This window comes from Pteropus alecto, unplaced genomic scaffold (assembly GCF_000325575.1).
Source record: "Pteropus alecto unplaced genomic scaffold, ASM32557v1 scaffold155, whole genome shotgun sequence".
Lineage (NCBI taxonomy): Eukaryota > Metazoa > Chordata > Mammalia > Chiroptera > Pteropodidae > Pteropus > Pteropus alecto.
Genome location: NW_006438113.1, coordinates 1,563,838 through 1,584,629, shown reverse-complemented (window position 1 = coordinate 1,584,629; position 20,792 = coordinate 1,563,838). Strand labels below are relative to the sequence as shown.

Sequence of the window (20,792 nt, the reverse complement as noted above, 5' to 3'; positions counted from 1 at the left end):
CCCTTGCAAAAACATCAAAGCACATATGGAGCTTCTAGAAATTATAGTTGTCCAGATCTACCTAATACAATCCTTTGGAGAATGGTTATCAAAAATCTGTATTCCTAAATAGCTCCAGGATTAATCACCTCTGATGCGCAGGAAGAATTGAAAGCCATTGATCCAGGTGCAATGATTTACACAACAATTTAACATTAATAACGTTTTCTTTATAGGAGCCCATACTGGTTCATTCATTCGATAAATACTTTTGAGCTCCTACTACCAGATGAGCTAATATCCCTGGTAAAGCATCCCTCTTGGTCCTTGGCACACAGAAGGTACTCAATACTTCAGTTATATTCATTGTCCCTTAATGAGAGTTTCCAGGGTTCCAAAGAGTAGGCAAAGTGATATAAATGCAAAGGTGGGAAGCGCCAGCAGACTTGAAGCAGAGACAGGCAGGTATAACATTAATGGCAATTCAGAATCACCCCCAGAATGAGGATATACACTGGGAGGTGGCCTATGGAGGTGGGTAGGGAAGTTTTACAGAGGGGAGTCACATCTGAGCTGATTTGGAGATGGTATATGATAAGTGTTTATGCCATTTTACTGAAGGGCCTTGGGCTAAGGGCTGAAACACTCATTATCCTTAATCTCATGCTAAGTGGTCTAATATGAGCAGTATACTCATTGGGCCAGACTCAGTTTTCAGCAGAAGAGAGAAATAGGTTCAGAGGATGCAAATGCCTAGCAAGGTACCAGGATCCTGGCCCAGGGAAGATTTCTCAGTTACACTCTTCATTCTCTAAACTCTCTGAAAAATGCTAGGTAGGAACCCCTGCTCCTATACAACACCAGATGGAAAGCACAGTGGCAGACACCTCATTCATATCCTAGTTCTGCCCATACTGTGTCCGAGTCCCATTTCCCCAGGGACAAGGATGCCTTCTTCAAATGTTGTTGAAGAGATTCAAGGAGAGTTAAGAAGATAACATGTTATGTTCCTGCCACAGGAAGGTTGCCCTAAGATGTGACTGGTTATTCCTGTATCCCTTCCTGCCCATCACAAGGTCTTTAAGAGAGTAGCCCTTTAGCCACCATTCACCAACTACATTCCATGGGGCAGGTGCTGCATGTGGCACTGTGCACATCTTCCTTCTTTGAACCTCAGGGCAACACTATTAGGTTTGCATATATGAAGAAAAAAAAAGGTACAGGAGAGAAAATCTCTACATGGAGTTGAAAAAGCATCAGAGGAGTGGAAGAAGGGAAGGTTGTAAAGCTAAAGAAAGTTTCACTGGGATCAAATCTTCCACAGAGAGCAGGAGTGTGTTGTGGAGGCATGCAGAGGCCAGCCCACTGGCCACAACGGAGAGGCCTGGATGCTCCTTAGGCCTGGGTGCTCCTTTGCCACTGCTGCCTGGCCACCCTGGCCTCTGTCAGCTCCTGACTGCTATGGAAGCAGGGGCCAAGGGAGGGCAGGCAAGGCAGGAAGCAATGAGAATTCAAAGCTCCCAGCCCAGTGATGTATGATTCATCCCTCACTCCTCATGTCATCTCCCATTTGTGCAGTTTTCATCTTTATTTCATGAATATTTTATTCTCAGAGCAATGACTCCGCTTCCTCCATAAATCTAGCGAGTAGCTCTTTACTGCATCTGTGGAGCTTGGTATACTCACCTGCATTGGGTAACTACATAATCGTCTGATTTCTTAGAAAAAATAAGAGCTCAAATCTCCATGAATATTAAGAAGCTGAATGCACATTACTACCTTTCTTCAAGCAGGGGTCTAAACTCTAAAGACATCTCAAAACAAGCTATTAAACATGAGTAAGACTCTACCCAAATACAGGTTTCTGGCTCTTAACAAATATGGTCAGTGCCCCAAAATAAAGCATTCTAAGGTGAACCAGACATTCTCACCTAATTGCAAATGCTGCTCCATAAAACTCAGGCAACCAGTAACACAGAGTTGGTCTGGATTAAATACTCTCCTTATTTGTTAAAGTTTTTAAAGACATGCTTCTAAAATCACATTGTTTCAGCCCCTTTCCTCGTTCCTATTTTCTATATGATCAGGTCCAAACCCCCTGGAATCTAAGTCCTTCAGAGTAAGTCCCTGCTTCCCATTCCAGCACCCTCCACTTTCATCTCCTTAACTGATGTCAACATTCCAGTCCTCAGAGCTCTGGGAGGTGTGATGACTTTGTTTACCTCCGTGCTGTTCACCCTGCCTAAAAGGCAACTTCTAAACTTATCCTATTTCTAGGATTTGTATAACTCTTTTGACAGCTCTAACAACCCCAGGCTCTAAACTGGTCTCTGACCAGAACCTTGATGACCCTGCCACACCCTGGCAACTGGGTGCCCCTTAGCATTTGATATAACCTGCTGCTCACTTCAGGGCAGCCCTGATCAACAGAATGGAGACTGCTTGGCTGACTTCTCAGCCCCATCTGCCTATGTGGAGATATTCCCGCTGAGGATAGGGGCTGTGTCTGTATAGGCATACTTATTAAAGAAAAAAGGAGAGGGAAGAGAAACTTCACTTGAAAATCAGAAACCCATAAAAACAGGAAAAAGATGGAATATTTCTTTCTTTTACCATGTACCACCCAAAGGGGCTGAAGGAAAGACAGCTACTGTGCTTTTCCAACATGCCTCTTCATCTGTCATCACTCTTATCCAGAAGCAAGTCACTGGCCGGGGCAGAGAGTTCCATATTTTTGTAAGCAGGACCAATGTATTTCATCCTCACCTCTTATGCCCAAGATCCAGGGCATATGCTGATGTCAGAATGGAAAATAAGATGCTTTCCTGATAAGAAGGGAGTTGTTCCTCACAGCTAGGTCATCCCTTGGTTTCCTAGTCTTTCTCTGTCTCCCTCTTTTCACCTCTGCCTTCTGTGTCTCCAATTTCTCTCTCTCTCTCTCTGGCATAGTGGGACTAATTCCCACAGATTAAACCTCTCTCTCTCTCTCTCTCTCTCCCTCCTTCCCCCATTCCCTTCATGTGTGTGTGCATACACACACAGTTACACACACCCTGATGATTCATTCTGGGCTGTCCAGGCTGGACCTGTCTCTAAACATTAAACTAGGGGATATGAAGGGACATGACTGAAAGTAAACAAAGACATCTAATCCAGAGGAAGGATGGTCTCTCTCTGTATCTGGCTCAAAAAGACATTCTGGAGGACGAATCTGAGCCTGTGTCCCCTAGGTTCCCATTTTGTCCACACCATCCCAGGACAGCGCCTCCACAACAGTGCAAAGCTTGCCTGCCTGGAGAATCTCTCCTGCTCCCCTGAGCCAAGAGGAATTTGCACAAAGGAAATCAAACTGTAGACTTAAGTTAAACAAACAAACAAACAAACAAACAAACACAGAAACTAGGTATAATGTGAGCCAGTCCTCTATGGTCCTACTGGGAGTGGCTCCACAACCACCCCATCCTAGCTGCCCACTGATGCTTTTGCACATGTAGATCTGGGTTGTGAGAAGTAGATGAAGGTGTCTTAGCTATGACATGGAAGGGGAGAAGGCTGGAAATGGAGACATTTGTGGCCCTTCCTTAAAACTACTTGTCACAATAATTTACTGTCCCTCTCAGTGATTTCACAGAAAATTTTCCAGTAGCAAAAGAAGCTTGGGATGGGACCATTCCTTTCAGTGGGTTTTCTTTAAATATCTTCCTTCTATCCTTGGTCCAGGGGTGATAGGAGAGCCAATGAGACTGTGGGAGACCCAGGTCTTGCATTTCCTTACATGGAGGCACATAGAAGGCATGTGAGGAAGATGGATGTTGCCAGAATATTTCAGACATGCTGAGTCAAACAGCAAGCTCCTTCCAGCAAAACTAAGTGTGATGACAGAGAGCTCACTGCCTGGTATGAGTGGAGACACTGCCCTCACCCCCACCGGTACCTGGGGCTCCATTTCAGACTGATATATGGGGTGTGGCCAGCTAGTCTCTCCAGGTAGCAGAGATGGTGGCCACGACCCAAAGTTACCTCTTTGGATTTGGCGCTGGTAACTTTACTGCTTCTTGTTTGAAGTTTATACCTGTTTGTCTTCACATAAACTGTAAGTGGAGCTGTGATTTTAGAAGTAGTTGAGGTATATATAACTTGTAGTGACAGACCTATGAAAGAGTGGCTGGGCTTGTGCAATGATGCCTGTGTGTAGGTTTCTGCTGGTGGAGCGGCATCACTAAATGACACTCCTTGCCACCCTCCCTTAGAGAAGTTGTCTCCAGGGATACTTTATGAAGGCTTCTTAAAAAAAAAAAAAATGAGCTTGAAGAAAAGAAGAGCAAAAACCCAATGAGAAGGAAGTGTCAAGGGCAGAATCAGCTTGTGGTTGGCATATACAGGAAGGAAGTATGCCTGGAACCTGGAAGCTGGATGGTCACAATATTCCTTGTGCTGGGTATGCCTGGAAAAAAAGTGGGTAAGGCTAGGCCCCGCAAGAAGGAGTGAGCAAGGGACAATGGGAGGGGCAGGGGCAGGTTCCCACTCACATGCTGGTAGAGCAGGCCATGTGGTAAGAAGCCAAAGAGAACCAGGAAGGAATGTGGTCTCCTTTCTTACCCTACAGTTGGTCTCTCCAGGTCAGGGTGGAGGCAGATGGGTGGGGAAGAATGGGTAAGGGCTCTCTGGTTCTGCTCATGCTGTACCCGCTCTATAGATAAAATCAGGACTTTAGTGGCTGTGGCTGGTACCTTGTCACTTTGTTCAAGAATGAAAACATCCTATACATTTGTTCTCTGGCTTTAAAATCAAAGTAAAGTGAGGACACCATCCCCCAATATAAAATACTGCTGTTTCCAGACAAGTGACTTGGGTAAATACTAACTGGAAGAACCCCCACCCCTCCAAGTGGCCCAGTGGGTCTATCCTGCCTCTAGGCTGCAGAAAGGAGAAGCAGGACCCAGAGCACAGACCTCTTTGGGGGCCTCCTGGTGGCACCGGTTGCTATTCCACCACAACTCCAGGGCGGCCACCAGGCAGGCAAGGAGGAGGCCAATAGCCAAGATGCAGAAGACACCGGCAAAGCTGTGCAGTTTGAGGGACTTGCCATCTGCCTGGGCGCTGGCATGGCTGGTGAGGTCACAGCGGCCCATGTGTGGCCACCACTTCTGCTTGAGCACATCCAGGTCCCCGGTGTCTTGCAGCTCCAGGATCCTACAAGATATAATCACCATGAGCCACACATGCTGGCCTCATCAATACACCATGAAGGTCCTGGCCCCTTCCCCATCATGCTGGCCCCACTGCAGACAACATGGAACCATCGAAGCAGCTCTCTGCCTTAGCTTTTCCCCTCCCAATCCATTCTCCTCTCTACAAGCAGAGTGTTCTTCTCAAATACACATCGGGTTTTGTCACTCTCCTTCTCAAAAGCCTTGATGCCCTCGCCCATCCTGTCTTGCTGCCCATGGATAAAGTCTAATAGCAAAGCATATAAGGACCCTTCACATGTGATCCTGAGGCAAGCTCTGAGGAATAAATCAGGAAATACAAAAATGAATGGGACACATACTCAGACTGTGGACTTATGATGTTCCTGCTTACAACAATGTTTTCCTTCAAACTTCATTAACTGTATCCTATGTCTCTCTCATTAGGGTTTGCCAAATCATTCCTTCCTTCTTTCAATTTAAGGAGCACCTGCATTGTGCCAAGTGTGATATTCAACATTGCTGAGCTTATGGTCTAGAGACACATACAGGAACATTAAAAGAATTAGAGGTGGAGACAGAAGCTGTGACCAATACAATGAAATGAACATAGAGGTGCTAGGAAATGGTACATTGGGAAGGTGGCCTAGATTGGAGAGTTACAGAAGACCTCATCAAGGAGGTGAGGTGACAGGTAAGTGGAAACTTGAAGGATGATTAGTCATAACATAGCTCACACTCATCCAGTACATTCTGTGTATCAAGAAGCATCCTTAAGTGCTTGACAAATAGTGTTTAATTCTCATGTCAACACTTTGAGATGGTTAATTCCATTTTCCCATTTTTACAGAGAAGGAAATTGAGGCACAGAGAGGTAAAATATATTGCCAAAGTCACCTTATGGTTGGCAGAATTAGTGTTCAATGAGGAGAAGGAAGAACCTTCCTGAGAATACAACCAGGTTTGAAAGTCCTGTCTGGGGTAAAGGCTCAGCATGTTTGAGGAGCTAAAATGTGTCCAGTGAGAGAGGAGAGCAGTGTATGAGGAGGAGAGTAGTGTAAGATGAAGATAGCAAAGCAGGTAGAGCTAAGAACATGGGTTCTGAGAGGATGGAAGAGAATTTGAATTTTATCCTGCATTCAAAGGTGGGACAACCTTCTCTGGTCTTGTATTCTCCCATGTAGGTGGCTGGATGGCAGTTTTCTTTTGTTGACATATTTTATGGACTCCGTCTATAATCCAGGGATCTGAACAGTAAACTAGTAGTAGCTGGTAGACCCCAGGCTCCTCATACTCAAGCTTTTCCATTTGAGGATGGGAGCTCTTTAAGCCCAGTCCATGGTGATATATTCAGCTGACAACACCCTCTGGACCTCTCTAAGTCCTCTGGACCTCTCTAAGTTGAAAGCAATCATTCTTTATAGCCAAGAGAAACTCACTGCCAACTGGCCAGTTGAGTAGTCTCTGCCCTGGACTTGCATTTCAGGCCAGCTGTGACCACAGGCTGAGGCTAAGCTCAATGACCATGCATAGGCTGTGACAGGTGGACAGCCCAGAGGGGGTTCTGTGATCTGTAAGCATCAAGAGCCCAGCATAGCATGGCCTCTCACTGGCTAGGAATATCCTGATTCAGTGCAAAGAATAGGCTTTGTAAGCACCAGATCTCAGCTGGCTGTCCCAGGACAAGCGACGTGCCCATTAATCTCGGCTTCCTCATTTTTACAACATATACCGATGATGCTTGCTAGATGAGTATAATCTTTCAAGACAGGAGCAGTGCTTTACTCTCCATGTTTTCCTCTGAGCAAGCATAGTGTCCAACAATTTGGGCTCTCAATGGATGTTTGTTGCATCAATAAATGTATGAATGTCTTAACTGAATATTGAAAACTAATCTAAACTAAAATAGCCATGATGAGATAATTAGATAATATCTGTTAAGTGTCCAGAGCGCAGATCAGTATCAAAGACTTAGAATGTGGCAGTGCATATAGAAGCTTGGTCCTTGAGATAAACACGTGATTTACATGTTGCATTTGTGTGACATGGAGTCATGCTCAGCATGCTGCTGAGGCAATAAATCTCTTAATATGGCACATCCGATGATTAACTGGGCAGCTGTAGTGTTCCATTACCTCTATGTGGCTCAGGACATGTTAGGGAAGCTGCATGTCTGTATGTCCACTGGCTTGTGCTCACCAGCCATTAATTAAGTCTCCGCTGGCAGGTCTGAGTAGGCTGGGCCTCCGGGCAGTTACAGGAACCCAGGGCTGGATGTATAGGACCTCAGAGCTTTTGAGAAGATTCATGGTTGAAGTACTGGCTCACCATAGAGAGATAGCCAAGCTTCATGTTTACTGGCATGGATTCTGTTCTGATGGACATCATGTCCAACCCAGGCTCTGCCATCACACTAGCTGTATTATGAAATCTCTCTCATCACTAAAATCTGAGATCATAATAAACGCACCTACCTCACAGAAGGATTGTGGCAAAATGAAAAGAGGAAACACATGTGCACCACCATTTCAAGATATGGTGAGTAATAAGACCTACATAACAGATGGTTAATAGTTGCCATCTGATGGCCATATTGACCAGTAGCCCTATCAGTTCAGTGTCGACATGAGCTGCCTTTTACTCAGAACACAGTGGAGACTGATGAATTTACATTGTTTTAATTCTCAAAATAGCCTACAAAGTAGTTCTTACTATATCTGTTTTACCTATTGACCTGAGGCTCAGAATCTAGATGACTTGCACAAGGTTGCAATTAGGAAGTGGCAAAGCTCCTTTTTAGAGCTGGATCATACTGACCCAGGAGGTCATGCTCTTTCCAGAACACCAGGCTGCTAAGTGCAGTCAGCCTACTCTCTGAGAGTCAGGTTCTGGCCTAGGGAGATGGTGAGACTCCCCTTGGGGCCAAATCCCCACTCTTCTGCTCATTGACTGAAATGTCAGGCAGGCTGCTAATTTTGCTAATGTGTCTCTTCTTCCTGCTCCTTATAATTGTATGTATTTTTTATGCCCAATATTATTCCAGGAAGAATGTAAGGCAATTTATAGGAAGACATTGAATAAAATAAAAAATCAAACAAATCAAAAACAATGTAAATATGTAAGCAACAGAGAAAAGATAAAATAAGTCACAGGCACAAAACGAGTTCTAGAATGAGGCTAAACTAATACACACCATAATAATCTATACTACATACGAGGAAGCCAGAGCAATAATAACCACTTCCTGAAGCCCGTTGTTCTATTTTCCAGACAGATATAATTGCAAGTGCTTTCCTTCAGTCAATAGTTGTGGAGCTCTCTACACAGTAGGTACTCTGTAAATGGCTATTAAGTTGCTAATCATGTATTGAATGCCCACTCTGCATGCCATGGTCTGCAAATGGGACATAGCTCTCAACCCCCACCACACACACATAAGTTGTAGTCAATAGACCCTGTCCTCTGCTAAAGCTAGGGGGCATATCTATATTCAAGGAAATAGCTTAGTTCCCAGGACTAAAGGAAAGAAGTTTACAGCAGTTCCAGATAAGACTGGGATTTGTTATTTACACAGGGCTCTTTTTCTGTAAATGTCATGGAGCATTGCTTCCTGGACCTGACACTTTGCTCCTCTCAGGCATGCTCTATGTGGGGACAGCTCACAGTTACGTATGTAACAGAGCCTCTTAAAGAGCCGTTGGCAAACGGAGGTTTGAACATCCCCCCAGATAGACACCCATCTGTCTAGCCCAGGAGGGGCTGCAGATGACAATACTTCAGGAAGCCAGCAGAGCCCATTGGGTATATTTACCTACAGTCATAGAGCACATAGCCTTCTGATGAAAGTAAAGCATAATAAATCACATTTGCCAGAACAACAAGGAAACTTGACTAGTCATTTTTGCTTATGGTGACCCGTGGGGCTTGGTGAGCAGCCCACAGTGTCTCTATTGGGAGAAATTTTGAATAGAACTTCACGGTCCTAAAGTAGAGAGGTAAAGGCACAGTCCTGTTCCAAAGCAAGAGTGCTTCTCTGGGACTGCACACCCCCACACTGGTCCTATTCCATTGCCTTCTGGAGACACACAAAGGACATCAAATTCCTTCTGTACTCAGCAAGTTTTATGATATTGGTGGTGAGCAACCACCCTCTCTCTACTGATCTCTTTCAGGTCAAGTATTCTCTGGTCCACCTCTGACCTTTTTTTAGACTCTTCACTGTAATGACTCCATCGAACAATCCAGCTGAGAACCAAGCTCTCTCCTCACTCCAGTGCATCATCATTCACTTGGCAGACTTTCAGGAGATCTCTGAGCAGAAAGAGTGCATAGGGACCCCAAGTTTCCTTCACTGGGACCCTATGCTTTCATGAGCTCTGTCTTGGGACATTTTAGCTGTCTTGTCTGGTGGTGCTACTGCTGCTGCTTTAGCCCCACAAGCTCCCTGACCATCTGTTCCAGAGTACTGCTCACAGGTTGATGGTCTGTGGAATGCCCTGAGCCTTCTGTCCCAGAAAATCGACTGGGGTAAACCTCAAGAACACCAGTCTATTATGCATCTGCAAAGAAAACATTCTTTCTTCATGCCTTTAATTTGAGCAGTTGATAAATCACTCCTCCTCCTTCTCTCTTGTCATCTCTCTCTGCTCCAGGGAGAAAAGGGAGGCAAAGAATGTATATTTGATTAAAATCTAGAGAAAACCCAAAAGCCTCATTTAACTTAATTAGTTATACCCCTTTTCCCAGTTTTGCAAATGAGCCTCTCTGAATGGATGAGTTGCAGGCCCTCCTCCTTCAGCCTTTCCCAGATGGGGCTTAGGCTCAGGTGCTTACAATGAAAAGATCTCAATCAAAATTTAGAAGGTAGAAGGGAGGTGATAGGGCTCTGAGATCTAACAGCAACATTGGCACAGCACTGGGGCACAGGGGACCTGCATTTTCCTTCCAATCCTGCCAGTAGCTAGCTGAGTAACTCCAGGTGTCAGTTAACCTCTGTGAGCTTTAGATGTTAAAATGATGTTAAAATAATGGCTCTTTCACCTCCAACTGGAAGATCCTCAGTGCCGAAATGAATGTGTTAATCAGGCAACTTGGGTTTGCCCCTAAGCCTGGGCACCATGTCAGCCTTTTCATCTAGACACTTCTGCCACATTTCAGATTTTGGTGGACCAAGACAGAATCTGCCCTTAGAGATTCTTCTCTGGGTTCTATAGTTCTGCCTTCTTCACCCACCAGGATGTCACCTCACAGACATACGTGAGTTGTGGGCCCGAGGCTTATGTGTTCCTGGGGACAGGAGCCCCTATTAGCAGGCTGGTTACTGGAAAGAGGCCACTGAGCTTATCCATGCTCTTCACTTTCATCCTCTTTGGTGAGACCAAGTCACTTGGTCAAGAACTAAAGTAAGCTCTTATGGCAGAAAACAACGGTGAGACGAGGAGGGGCTATTTTTATCAAGGAGGCTGGCCAGGTATCCAGAGGGAGCACTTGGAAACTTGATCATGCCCCAGGGAACAGAGAAGATCAGGCTCAAGGGGTGGACTTGCACCAGCAAATTACATGGAAGGCTAAGTAGGCCAATGCAAACTGGACACATTGTATTCATTTCCAGTGGAGAGTATCTGTGTGCCTTGGCTTAGGCTGCATACTCCTATCTATACAGCCTTCCTCCCCACTTTCCCCGACATGCCTATCATTTACTAGTATTAATTACCAGGAAGTTGATCTGAGGCAGATGGGGAGGAGGCAGGTAATGAGGACCAGGCCTCTCCCTACTCCAGCAGATAGCATCTGCCCCCTATCCCATGTCCAGATGACTATGGAGTCCATCCGCTTTTCTGCCCCTACTTTTTCAAGTCTCCACATTGACCCTTCCCACTTCACATTTACTTTAAGAAGTAATTATTGCGTCCTTGCCAGATCCAATTAATTATTCATTTAATTTTAAATTACTGGGCATATCTGGCTAATTTCTATTCGTCCTTCAGGCCTAAGTGTCACCTCCTCTGGAAAGTCTTCCCTGGTCTCCTGGGTTGGTCAGATGCCCTCCTCTACCCCCAGAATATCTTCTCTGTTGCACTTACTGCCCTGTGCTGACATTGCCTACTCATATCACACTTCCCACTGAGACTGTGCACCTTCATAGGAAGGGACCATATACTCCATCTTCCTATCCCAGGACCTGGCACTAGACTAGCTGGGGTGTGGAGAGGAGCGAGTAGTGGTACATAGTCAGTGCTGAGGAAACTGTGATGAATGAGTTTGTGTTGGCTTTCATCTCCTAAAAGGAGGTTATCCTCCAACCCCAGCACAGATGGCTGCTGAAGTTGCCTTGCTGACTATGCCTACCTCTGGGAGAAGATGTCCCTGTAGGGGCTGCCATGCTGTAGGGCGATCCCATAGCCCTTGCTGCTGATGCTGTTGCTGATGACAGTCACAGAGCAGTCGTCATCCGTCAGGGCTGCATACTCCACCACAGCCACATCCCATAGAAAGGCGTAGTTCCCCTTCTTTGCCTGAAAGACCAAAATTACCATGAAGTCAGGCATACCTGGACTGCTGTAATAGTTTCAAGCAGTGAAGCACCTCAGTGGTAGGATTTGAGAGACCCTCCTTAATGGTCCTTTAGCCTACCAGACAGCACAGCAAACTCTCCTCCAATTTTCTGGTCTACAAATTCCACCACTGATTGATGCCATTCACTGTGGTTAAGACAGAAAAGGATGTGATGCCTCTGGTAGGCTCCAGTGCAGCGTATCTCACAGTGGCATGGACCCATTTCTCAGATTAGCAGGCTCACCTTCGAGACTGCAGAAAGTCTGACCTCAGAGAATTGAGATTTTTCCAACTAGAGATTTAGGGGGAGTATAATAGAATTCATTTAATATTTCTACTTAGAACCTGACTGAGCCCTGTTTAGGGTGAACACAGGAGATGGCCCTAAGTTCAGTGCCCCCGAGTGGCCATACCTTAACACCTAAATCATGAACTCACTGTGCATGGGGAACTCATTAAGGACAGGATCCTGATTATTATGGTGCCAGGCTGGGTTTCTGCCACTTGCTTTTCACAGCCCACACAACAGTATGCACATATATACACATATGCAGAGACAAATACGCATTCACACTTGTATGCACACACTTTAATGCACACATATATACACATATGTGCACATACACACAGGGTCAGGCTTCTGGTGTCACTGTTTCTATATCAGTGCAGATTATTCCTTTCTATATCTATTCAATGACTACAGATTATTCCATCAGGAATTTGCCTGTAGCCACAGCATAAGCCTTACTCCATCACACCAATCCACAGTAGATGGTCAATTCGATTCTGAACTATAACTCTGACTTTGTCTGGAGTTGGAGCACTCAGAAAAAAAAAATGTAAGCTTCTTTGCTTTTTGGAAAGAGATGCAAACTAGACATTGTCACTTGGCCAGCTTAAAATAGAGTATAATGTTCTTAATGCAGCAAAGTTTCTGGTTTCATTTCCATAGTGAGCATAAGCCTCCTTGCCTTTTCTTTCCCTTCAGCCACAGCTCCCATGAGATGTCAGAAGACCTCAGTCTTGGCTGGTGGCAGGGCTGAAACATTACAGACAACAAAAGGCCACGCTGGCAAGCTACAAGCTTCATGACATTGTCAAGGGCAGGTCTCCTTCCTTTATTCAGTTGAGTCTTCACATCCACTGAGACTTTCCAAAGAGTACCACAGCTACTTAGATGAAGCTAGTCAAGGTTTGGGTTCTTCTGGAACTCTAAGTACCCCATAAGCCAAAATGGCTCATTTTTCTCATCAGAAGTTTTCTATCAGAAGGATTTCTGGGTGGAATATGGCGTTCCCCAGCAGAATAGGCTGTTTCTAGCCATTCACATGATTTTGTCCAATGACCTTGTAAGAAATGACACATACCTGTACCACCCATTGACTTTCACCTCAGGAAGCAATTCAAGTATTATATCAAATCCTCATTTTTTGGCCAAGCCAATTTCAAAAGTCCCTAAAGGACTTTGACCCAGGTTGCAAAATTACACTCATCTCTCTCCCTCCACATGGGAAGATAACAGTCTTTGAAACTTTTTCCTGCTGGCAAACAAGTTTTCTCACGAAAAGATATAAATTATCAGCCTCTTAGTTACTGAGTTTCTCAGCAAAACGTTGACTTATGACCTAATATTTGGCTTTAGTCTGACTCTGGAGCATTTTACATCCATGCTTGCAATTCAACATGACAATCAGACATTGTTATTTGTACGATTTCAAAAGGGCATGTCATGTTGAAGGAAGAATTAAGATCAGGTTAGTTTCTACCTCTCAATGATGTTACGAAAAGGAAAAGAAATTAGTTGAATCAGATCCAGTGAGAACCGACTCTTACAAAAGCCTAGCATGGCCATTCTAATGGGACACTTGGATTTCTTTAAGCCACAAGCATTTGTGGCTCCAGTTTTGGCTAAATGACAGGTGAGCACAGTTGCATGAAGGAAGCTGCACTTATAGTCTTGCCAGCCTAAGATGAAAAGGCAGAAAACATATGGAAGGGATGCTGGTAATGTCTCAGCTGCAAATTCCTGCTAACCAGGAAGGCATCTGAGAAGAGAGAGGAAAGTAGAAGTTCTCCTTGAGTTGCTGAAAGACCCCAGACCCTCAATCTCCTCATTTGTAAATAGGGACTAAATTTACTATTGTATTTCTTATGTCTGCTTCAAGAAGCATGTAGCAGATCCCCAATTTACCTGACAATTACAGAACAGTGAGGACCTAGAGAGGCTGATGTCTCACATCTTGTATGTGGGCCAAATCAGAAGCTCTAACCACAGTGAGAGTCTACCATTATGAAATATTCTCTATCCCCAAAGTCTCTTCCTCACAACCTCAGCATCACAGAGCTTCTTAGGTTCTCCTCTCTTAGCTCCACACTGAATAAAATGCAGCTCCAAGACCTTCTCTGGGCCTCTCAAGTTAATTAGTTTTCAGTAAAATCTTCCTGGCGTGTCACAGACACTGTGTGAGACTGAAATCTTCTTAGGTCTGACCACGATCTCGGGAACATTTCAGATGCCAGCTATAAGAAGCCAAATACCCCACTGATCATGGCTAAGTCCCTTTTACATAGACCTTCTTTTTGCTCCCATGCCGAATGAGCTCCACTCCCTTAAAACTCTAAAATGTGCCTCTTCCTTGTAGGATCACAATTTTGCATGTGGCTCCTGCTAATTCTGTGCTGCTTATCCACAAGCTTTGGCTTCTTCATATGTGGAGAATGCCAAATAAACCAAACATCTGCCTCCAGGAGAGCCAAGAATTTCCTCTTTTTCTCTCTCCTTTTATAACAAGCTTATTCTCTTTCTTTCTTAAGTCTGAGCATTGCCCCATTTTGCTCTGAAGGTCCAGCTCCCTCCTCTGTGGGCTCAGCCTCTTATCTATTCTCTACTTACATTATGAAGGCATTTCTACCTCTCTCCCTTCACTCTCCATCCCCTTAACTTCATGTCGGAGACCTCTCCCACTTTGAGACACGTTCATTTCCTATTTATATTAACTACTTCTTTCTGCTGAGAATTTTTTTCCTAGTCACTTGGGAAGACAAAGTATTGGCAGGAATCTAGTCTCTTATCAACTGTGTGCCATTGGCTATTTCTCATAGAGAAAGAAGGGTGAACCCAGATACCTTTCTGTAGGAGCTGAGAGTCACTTGGCCAAGTGGCACAACAGCTCTCTAGAGGTGGCTATTCTGCTACTTCCTATTTATACCAACTCATTCTTCCTGCTTCTCCCAGTCCCATTCTTTCCCTGCTTCCCAGGTGGCTTTGGGGAGAGAAGGAGGATGCTATCTGAGAAGAGGCATAATAGTTAGTGAGCTGTTTACAAATAGATTGTGGACATTTATTTGTTCCATAATGCCTAAAAGATAAAAGTGATATGTATTATGTATTAAAACAAGAAAAATTACTATATTTCACCTCTTTAATAGGTTAAATTACTTTTATCTGTCTGACTCATTTACAATATTAAAGGTATTCTGAATTTCTAATCACTGATTTACCATGTATCAATGCCTTGGAATGTGGCTGTTGGAAGTTAGGCTGAAGACAAGGCCAGTAAATTCAGCCCAGTCTCCCCTGAGCTTTGGGCTCTATATGGAGCCCAGGAGTACAAAAAACCCAGAGAGCCCTTTAGAGTTAGTTCTGAGATCCTAGGACTACAAACCAAGATTCCTTCAGGAACTATGGAAAGCATTTGCAGATCATCTAAGAAAGTGGAGGTTTGAAAGTTAATATAGCTAGAAGGAAAATTTGCTACTTACATATTGTTGTTTTATTAATCAACAATATCCAGTATTAGTGAGGTTGTGATAAATTAGCATGATCCTTCATGGCAATAGGCATCACAGAATGGCACAGTCCTTCAGAAAGTAATGCAGCAGTACATAACATGAACTTTTAAAGCCACTCATATGCTTTACCCTAGAAAATTGAGAATTTAAGCTAAAAAGTAAGCCAAACACACCTATGTATCTTAAAGATATGACTGATGTTTTAAATCTAAAGTTGACTGTAAGTAAGCATGAGAAGAGTTTAAATACTCAGTTTTGGGAAATAATTGAATTATGGTTCACAAATTTGATGGACTTTTTTTTGACAGTAATTATAAAGACTATGCAGAAACAGAGTATATATATATGTAGTAGAAAACAATAGGATGGGTTACACTACCATTACTGTTCTGTATACATGTAAAATGTAATATGTCAAAAGATGGACAGGATTAATACATAACTGAGTGGGATTTGTGATGATTCTTAGGACAAGTTGATGAAATGTTTTCTTTAATCTTGTTACAGAGTCTAAGCTATCACAGACTACATAGGCACCAAACCTGATCTCCATGCCCCTGCGTGCCCTTGGTGCCTGAAGGTGCTCCTGCCCACCTACAAAACACAAGGTCCTGGCAGAGCTCTCCATTTCCCAGGGCACTGACACTACCCAAATACTTGGGAAAGTCTCTTTTACATCCCTGGCCTAGATCTAAACATTTTGCTTCATTCACTCTCCCCTTTCCCTGGAAAGGAAAGGAAAAAGGAAAGGAGAGGAGAGGGAAGGGGAGGGGAGGGGAGGGGAGGGGAGAGGAGAGAGGAGAGAGGAAAGGAAAGGACAGGAAAGGACAGGGAAGGGAAGGGAAGGAAGGGAAGGGAAGGGAAGGGAAGGGAAGGAAAGGAAAGGGCACTTGGTTCAATGTAAAAAGAATAGATGTGAGGACTTTAGAGAAAGGAGGAAAGAACAGCTTTGACATTAGAGAAAGTCAAGGTCATCTGGGCATCCATCTCCAGAATGCCAGGACAGCAGCAAGTAGACAGGCTATCCCTGGCTTGCCTCCCAGCAAGCATCTTAACAAATAGGATACAAACCCTTCCTTGAAGTCCACTCCATCCCAGTCTACCCCCACACTAGAGAGCCACAAATGGAAAGGGATTGAGACCATGGAGGTGTCTGGCTCCAGTGCTTAGAGCATCCTCCTTAACATTTAAGGGAACATAATCAGCCTATATTACTAGAGGAAGGCTGGGTACCATAAGCAAAGCCACAAGTGAGCTGGGTTATTGGAGGACTCACTCTCTATTGCTCCACACTGGTAATAAAATGAGATTGTGTGGCCTTTCATTGATTGCACCACTGATTCTGCCCTGCCCAGAACTCACTTGCCCAGAACTGTCCTGCCCAGAAATCACTGCCCAGAACTTTCAGAGACAACAGCCTTGGAGGCAAGAACTTCATTATGTTCTTCTATGCCACATTGTTCCCAAAACAAAAAAAAAAATGTTGATGTTTTCATCAAACATAAATATTATCAGAAAGGAAATGCTAAATGAAATCAGGCATCTGCAGTGCCAGGTACAGTGTGGAACATGCTGGATGCTGGGGCCTTCAGAAACCTGATACCTTTTCAATCCATGGTATAATTCCAAAGGGCAGAACATTAATTCCATTTTGCAGGTGAAGTAACTGAGGCACAGAAAAATGAAGTAACTTGTCTCAAACAGACGGCGAGTAGCAGAGCCAGGTCAACCTGAGGTCCATCTGCGTCCAAAGAAGCCTGTGCTCTTCCCTCTGCCCTGCTGGGACTCTTGAGGGGAGGGCTGGGAAAATTGTTCCTGGTATCCCTGACCTCTGATCACTTCCCAGGAGAGTGTTGCTGGTGACAGAACACACTGGAATGGCAATGACTGTCTTTCTCCAGCTTTATAAACAGGTGGTTCACATAACTGCTGAACACCGGGAGAGGAAGGACATGGGGCCTGCACAATCTCTGGATGGAGTCATTAGGATAGTGAGGACTCCTTGATGCACCCTCGTGGGCATGCACATGGCCTCTCTTTACCCACCCTTCACCCAACAAATCAGAACTCAGCCCTCTTGAGCATCTGGTAACTTAGCTCCTCTGGCCATGCTCATAAAATGGCAACATGTTGCCACACACGACCTGAACCCTGGCTACAGTTACGCTGTCTTATGTATTCTGCTAAGTCGCAAGATGCAACAGTACAAACCTGGGCCATCTGTAGAGAAAAGGACAATTTTACAGTCTGCTGGTAGGAGTGTGAGCTGGCATGATATTTCTGGAATGGCAATTTGGTAGGGAGAATCAAATGCTTTTAAAATGTGCTATGTAGCAATTCCAACCCTAGGGATTTATCCTAAGGAATTATCCAGTTTCTGAAAAGATGTTAGTACAAAGACTTTTCAGGACAATATTGCTTAAGCAAGCAAGAATTGGAAACAACCTGAATGCCCGACAACGGAGAATTAGCCAGGTAAATGACAGTATTAGATGATGGAATATTATGTTACTGTTACCACCAGAGCTTTTATTACTAAGGAAACAATTGTTCATGGTAAACATGAGCTAGCCTGGGTTCTGGACTCCAGCTGTTTTGATTCAAATCCCATCTCCACTGTTGCTGGTTGGGTGAGTGCAGGCAAGTTGCTTAAAATTTCCTGTCCTCAGTTCCACCGGATGTAAAATAGTCCATCACTCACAGAGTTCCAATGAAGATTACATTTCTCAATAAATGTGAAACGCTTAGGGCCTTTCTTGGCATGTGCTAAATGGTAAGTGCTAAATAAATGATAACAAGTATTGTGCTGTTTAGTGAAAAAGAACCTGTTACAATAGAATATTTACATCATGATGTCCTTTTTAAATTATTATGTAAAAACTTTATGTTTGTGAAGAATCAAATCTAAGCACCAAAAACCAACAAGAGCCATCTTTAGGTGATGCCATCATGGGTGACTTCTGTTACCTCCTTTCAATCTCATGTGTCGTCCGTGTTTTCTGCAGTTCAGCAAGCATCTCTTCTGTGATTGCAGCTATCTAAACAGTAATGTTAGTGATTCAGCCTCCTTCCTTGAGCACAGTGTAATGAAAAAAGCAGAATTCTGAATGAAGACAAACCCACTGCTACATCCAAGCTTTTCAGTGAACCTAAATCTTGGGGGCTAATAATTGCTTCTTAGAGGATTATTCTGAGTGTGAAAGTACAGATATAACGCATTGTGCCTGGCACACAGTGAGGGCTCAACACAAGCTCCATCTCTTTCTCCTTCCCATAGCCTCATTTGATTCAAATCAATCTGTCAGCTGTAATTGAAATATCTTTTCTCCCACCCACTCCTCTCCTGACAGCCATTCCTCCACCCTCACCAAGTTAGCAACATGCTCTGCGTTAGTGTGTGTATGTTTGCACATGAGAATGTATATGTATATGCGTGTATTAATTTGTGTGTGTGGAAATGTGTGAGTGTATATGTGCGTGAGGGAGAGAGAGAGAGAAAATGTACGTGTGTGTACATGTGAGTATAAGTATCACAGCTCTCAAGAAAGCAGCAGAGAACTGAACTCAGCTACAAAGCACATAGAGAACCTCAAAGGGTTCGGAAAAAGCAGACCTGGAGATAAGGAGCCTGCCACTCCCTGGTCTTTCAGAAAAGTGGAAAGAGATTGTCCAAAATTACGTAAAAATGTAGAGCAGACCATCAGCAGTACCCTCAGAGGCGTTCACAGCCCTCCTCAGGAGGCTACCAGGAAACCTGCCACCAAAGGAGTGAAAGATAATAACACTTTATCTGGATCAGCCTCAGGACCAGGAAAAGCAGGCAAACAAGAGTAGGCTCAGTGGGAGGGGCAGATGGCAGCGGAACTCTCCCACAGTTAGTGTAATGGCTGCTTTCTTGAAGTGTCCACAGGGTACAAAGTCAATTAGGCTCCTGGCTTCAAACCAGAATGAACAGAATGGAGCTGGACAATGAGATAACACAACCAAAGGGACAGCAAGACCATCTGATAAGGGGCATACCCTGTGTGTGTGTATCTGTGTGTGTGCAACCATGAGCACAAGCATGAGAGCAACCCTGCAGGTTTGTCATTGTGGTCACAGTGAAGCTGCCCATTACCTGGGCAAGAAGACCTAGATGATGGAGATGTCGCAAAGCTACAGCAGCAGACAATGGCTCCTAATGAACAGGCAGAAGGCCTGCAAGACAATTTCTGCAAATAACTAGCAGTCTCATCATAGTATTCCTGTGTCCTAGGGTAACATAGTCAATAGCAAGAAGCATAGCAAGGGCTAGAAAAAGTGACAAGTAATTTCTCAGTCCACTAATGCCCTTATTCTTACAGTGTCTTCTCCTTAATTCTTAACTTTCTTTATAGAATCTTCAACACGATTTTACAAAGAGCATGACATGGCATGTAGGTGAGAGCAAGGGTCTAGAGACAGGCAGACTAGGCCCTTTCCTAGCATCCTTGGCCAGCCACCTGAACTCTCTGAGCCTGAGTGACCTCATCTGGAACACAGGAGTAGCAAGCCTACCCACCTCACAGGCTCATCATAGAAAGAGACAGCATGGCAAGAGTGATGCATAGAAGAAACTCAAACAATAAGATACTATCTTTATAATCATGATTATAATCCTTACTAGCATCATTCTTATAGCTTAAAGGTTGGATCCTCATTAAAATGCAATTGCCTTGGAGAAAATAACACTTGAAATTGTCTTCAGACATCAGCCTGGTAAATTAGAAAGACTGTTAGACTGGGTCACAGTCTTGGCCCAGTTACTGACTCACTACTGATATATATAAGTGGAAGATAGTCCAAATAGTCTTTAAGGTTTTAATATCCTTAAAGTCTATAATATAGACAAGTGTCCAGTTTTAACATCCTTAAAGTCTATAATATAGAAAAGTGTCTCTTAAAGTGTTTCTCTTGAATCATCACTGAAGAATTTATAAGAAATGTAAATTCTCAGGCTCCATACCAGACACACTAAATAAGAGACTCTGGGAGAGTGGCCCAACAATCTATGTTTTAATAATCTCTCCAGGTGATCCTGATGTGTGCTAAAGTTGAAATCCAATGATATGGACTTCTCTATGTCAATTAATTTCTGATCTTCCCTTGAAAGCATGTTTAGAAAAGGAGAGAGTATTATGGCTCTAGAGTCTTGGGTTAGGGCACTAAATAGAAGAGGAAAAATCATAAAACAAGACTACTGAAAACAAATATTAAAGGGAAGTCGCTCTTTACATTTCCTTCCTGCAAAGGGTACTT

General features: G+C 43.9%; 1 protein-coding gene across 1 annotated transcript in view; it reads right to left on the bottom strand.

The window, feature by feature from the left end:
* Positions 1–20,792, bottom strand: part of GRID1 (glutamate ionotropic receptor delta type subunit 1) — a 672,081-nt gene that overhangs the window by 4,974 nt on the left and 646,315 nt on the right. Inside the window, exons 13-14 of the mRNA XM_006915454.1 lie at positions 11,517–11,683; positions 4,932–5,172 (exon numbers count right to left, since the gene is read on the bottom strand). Of these exons, the coding sequence (XP_006915516.1) occupies positions 4,932–5,172; positions 11,517–11,683 (408 nt within the window). The remainder of the gene's footprint in view (positions 1–4,931; positions 5,173–11,516; positions 11,684–20,792) is intronic.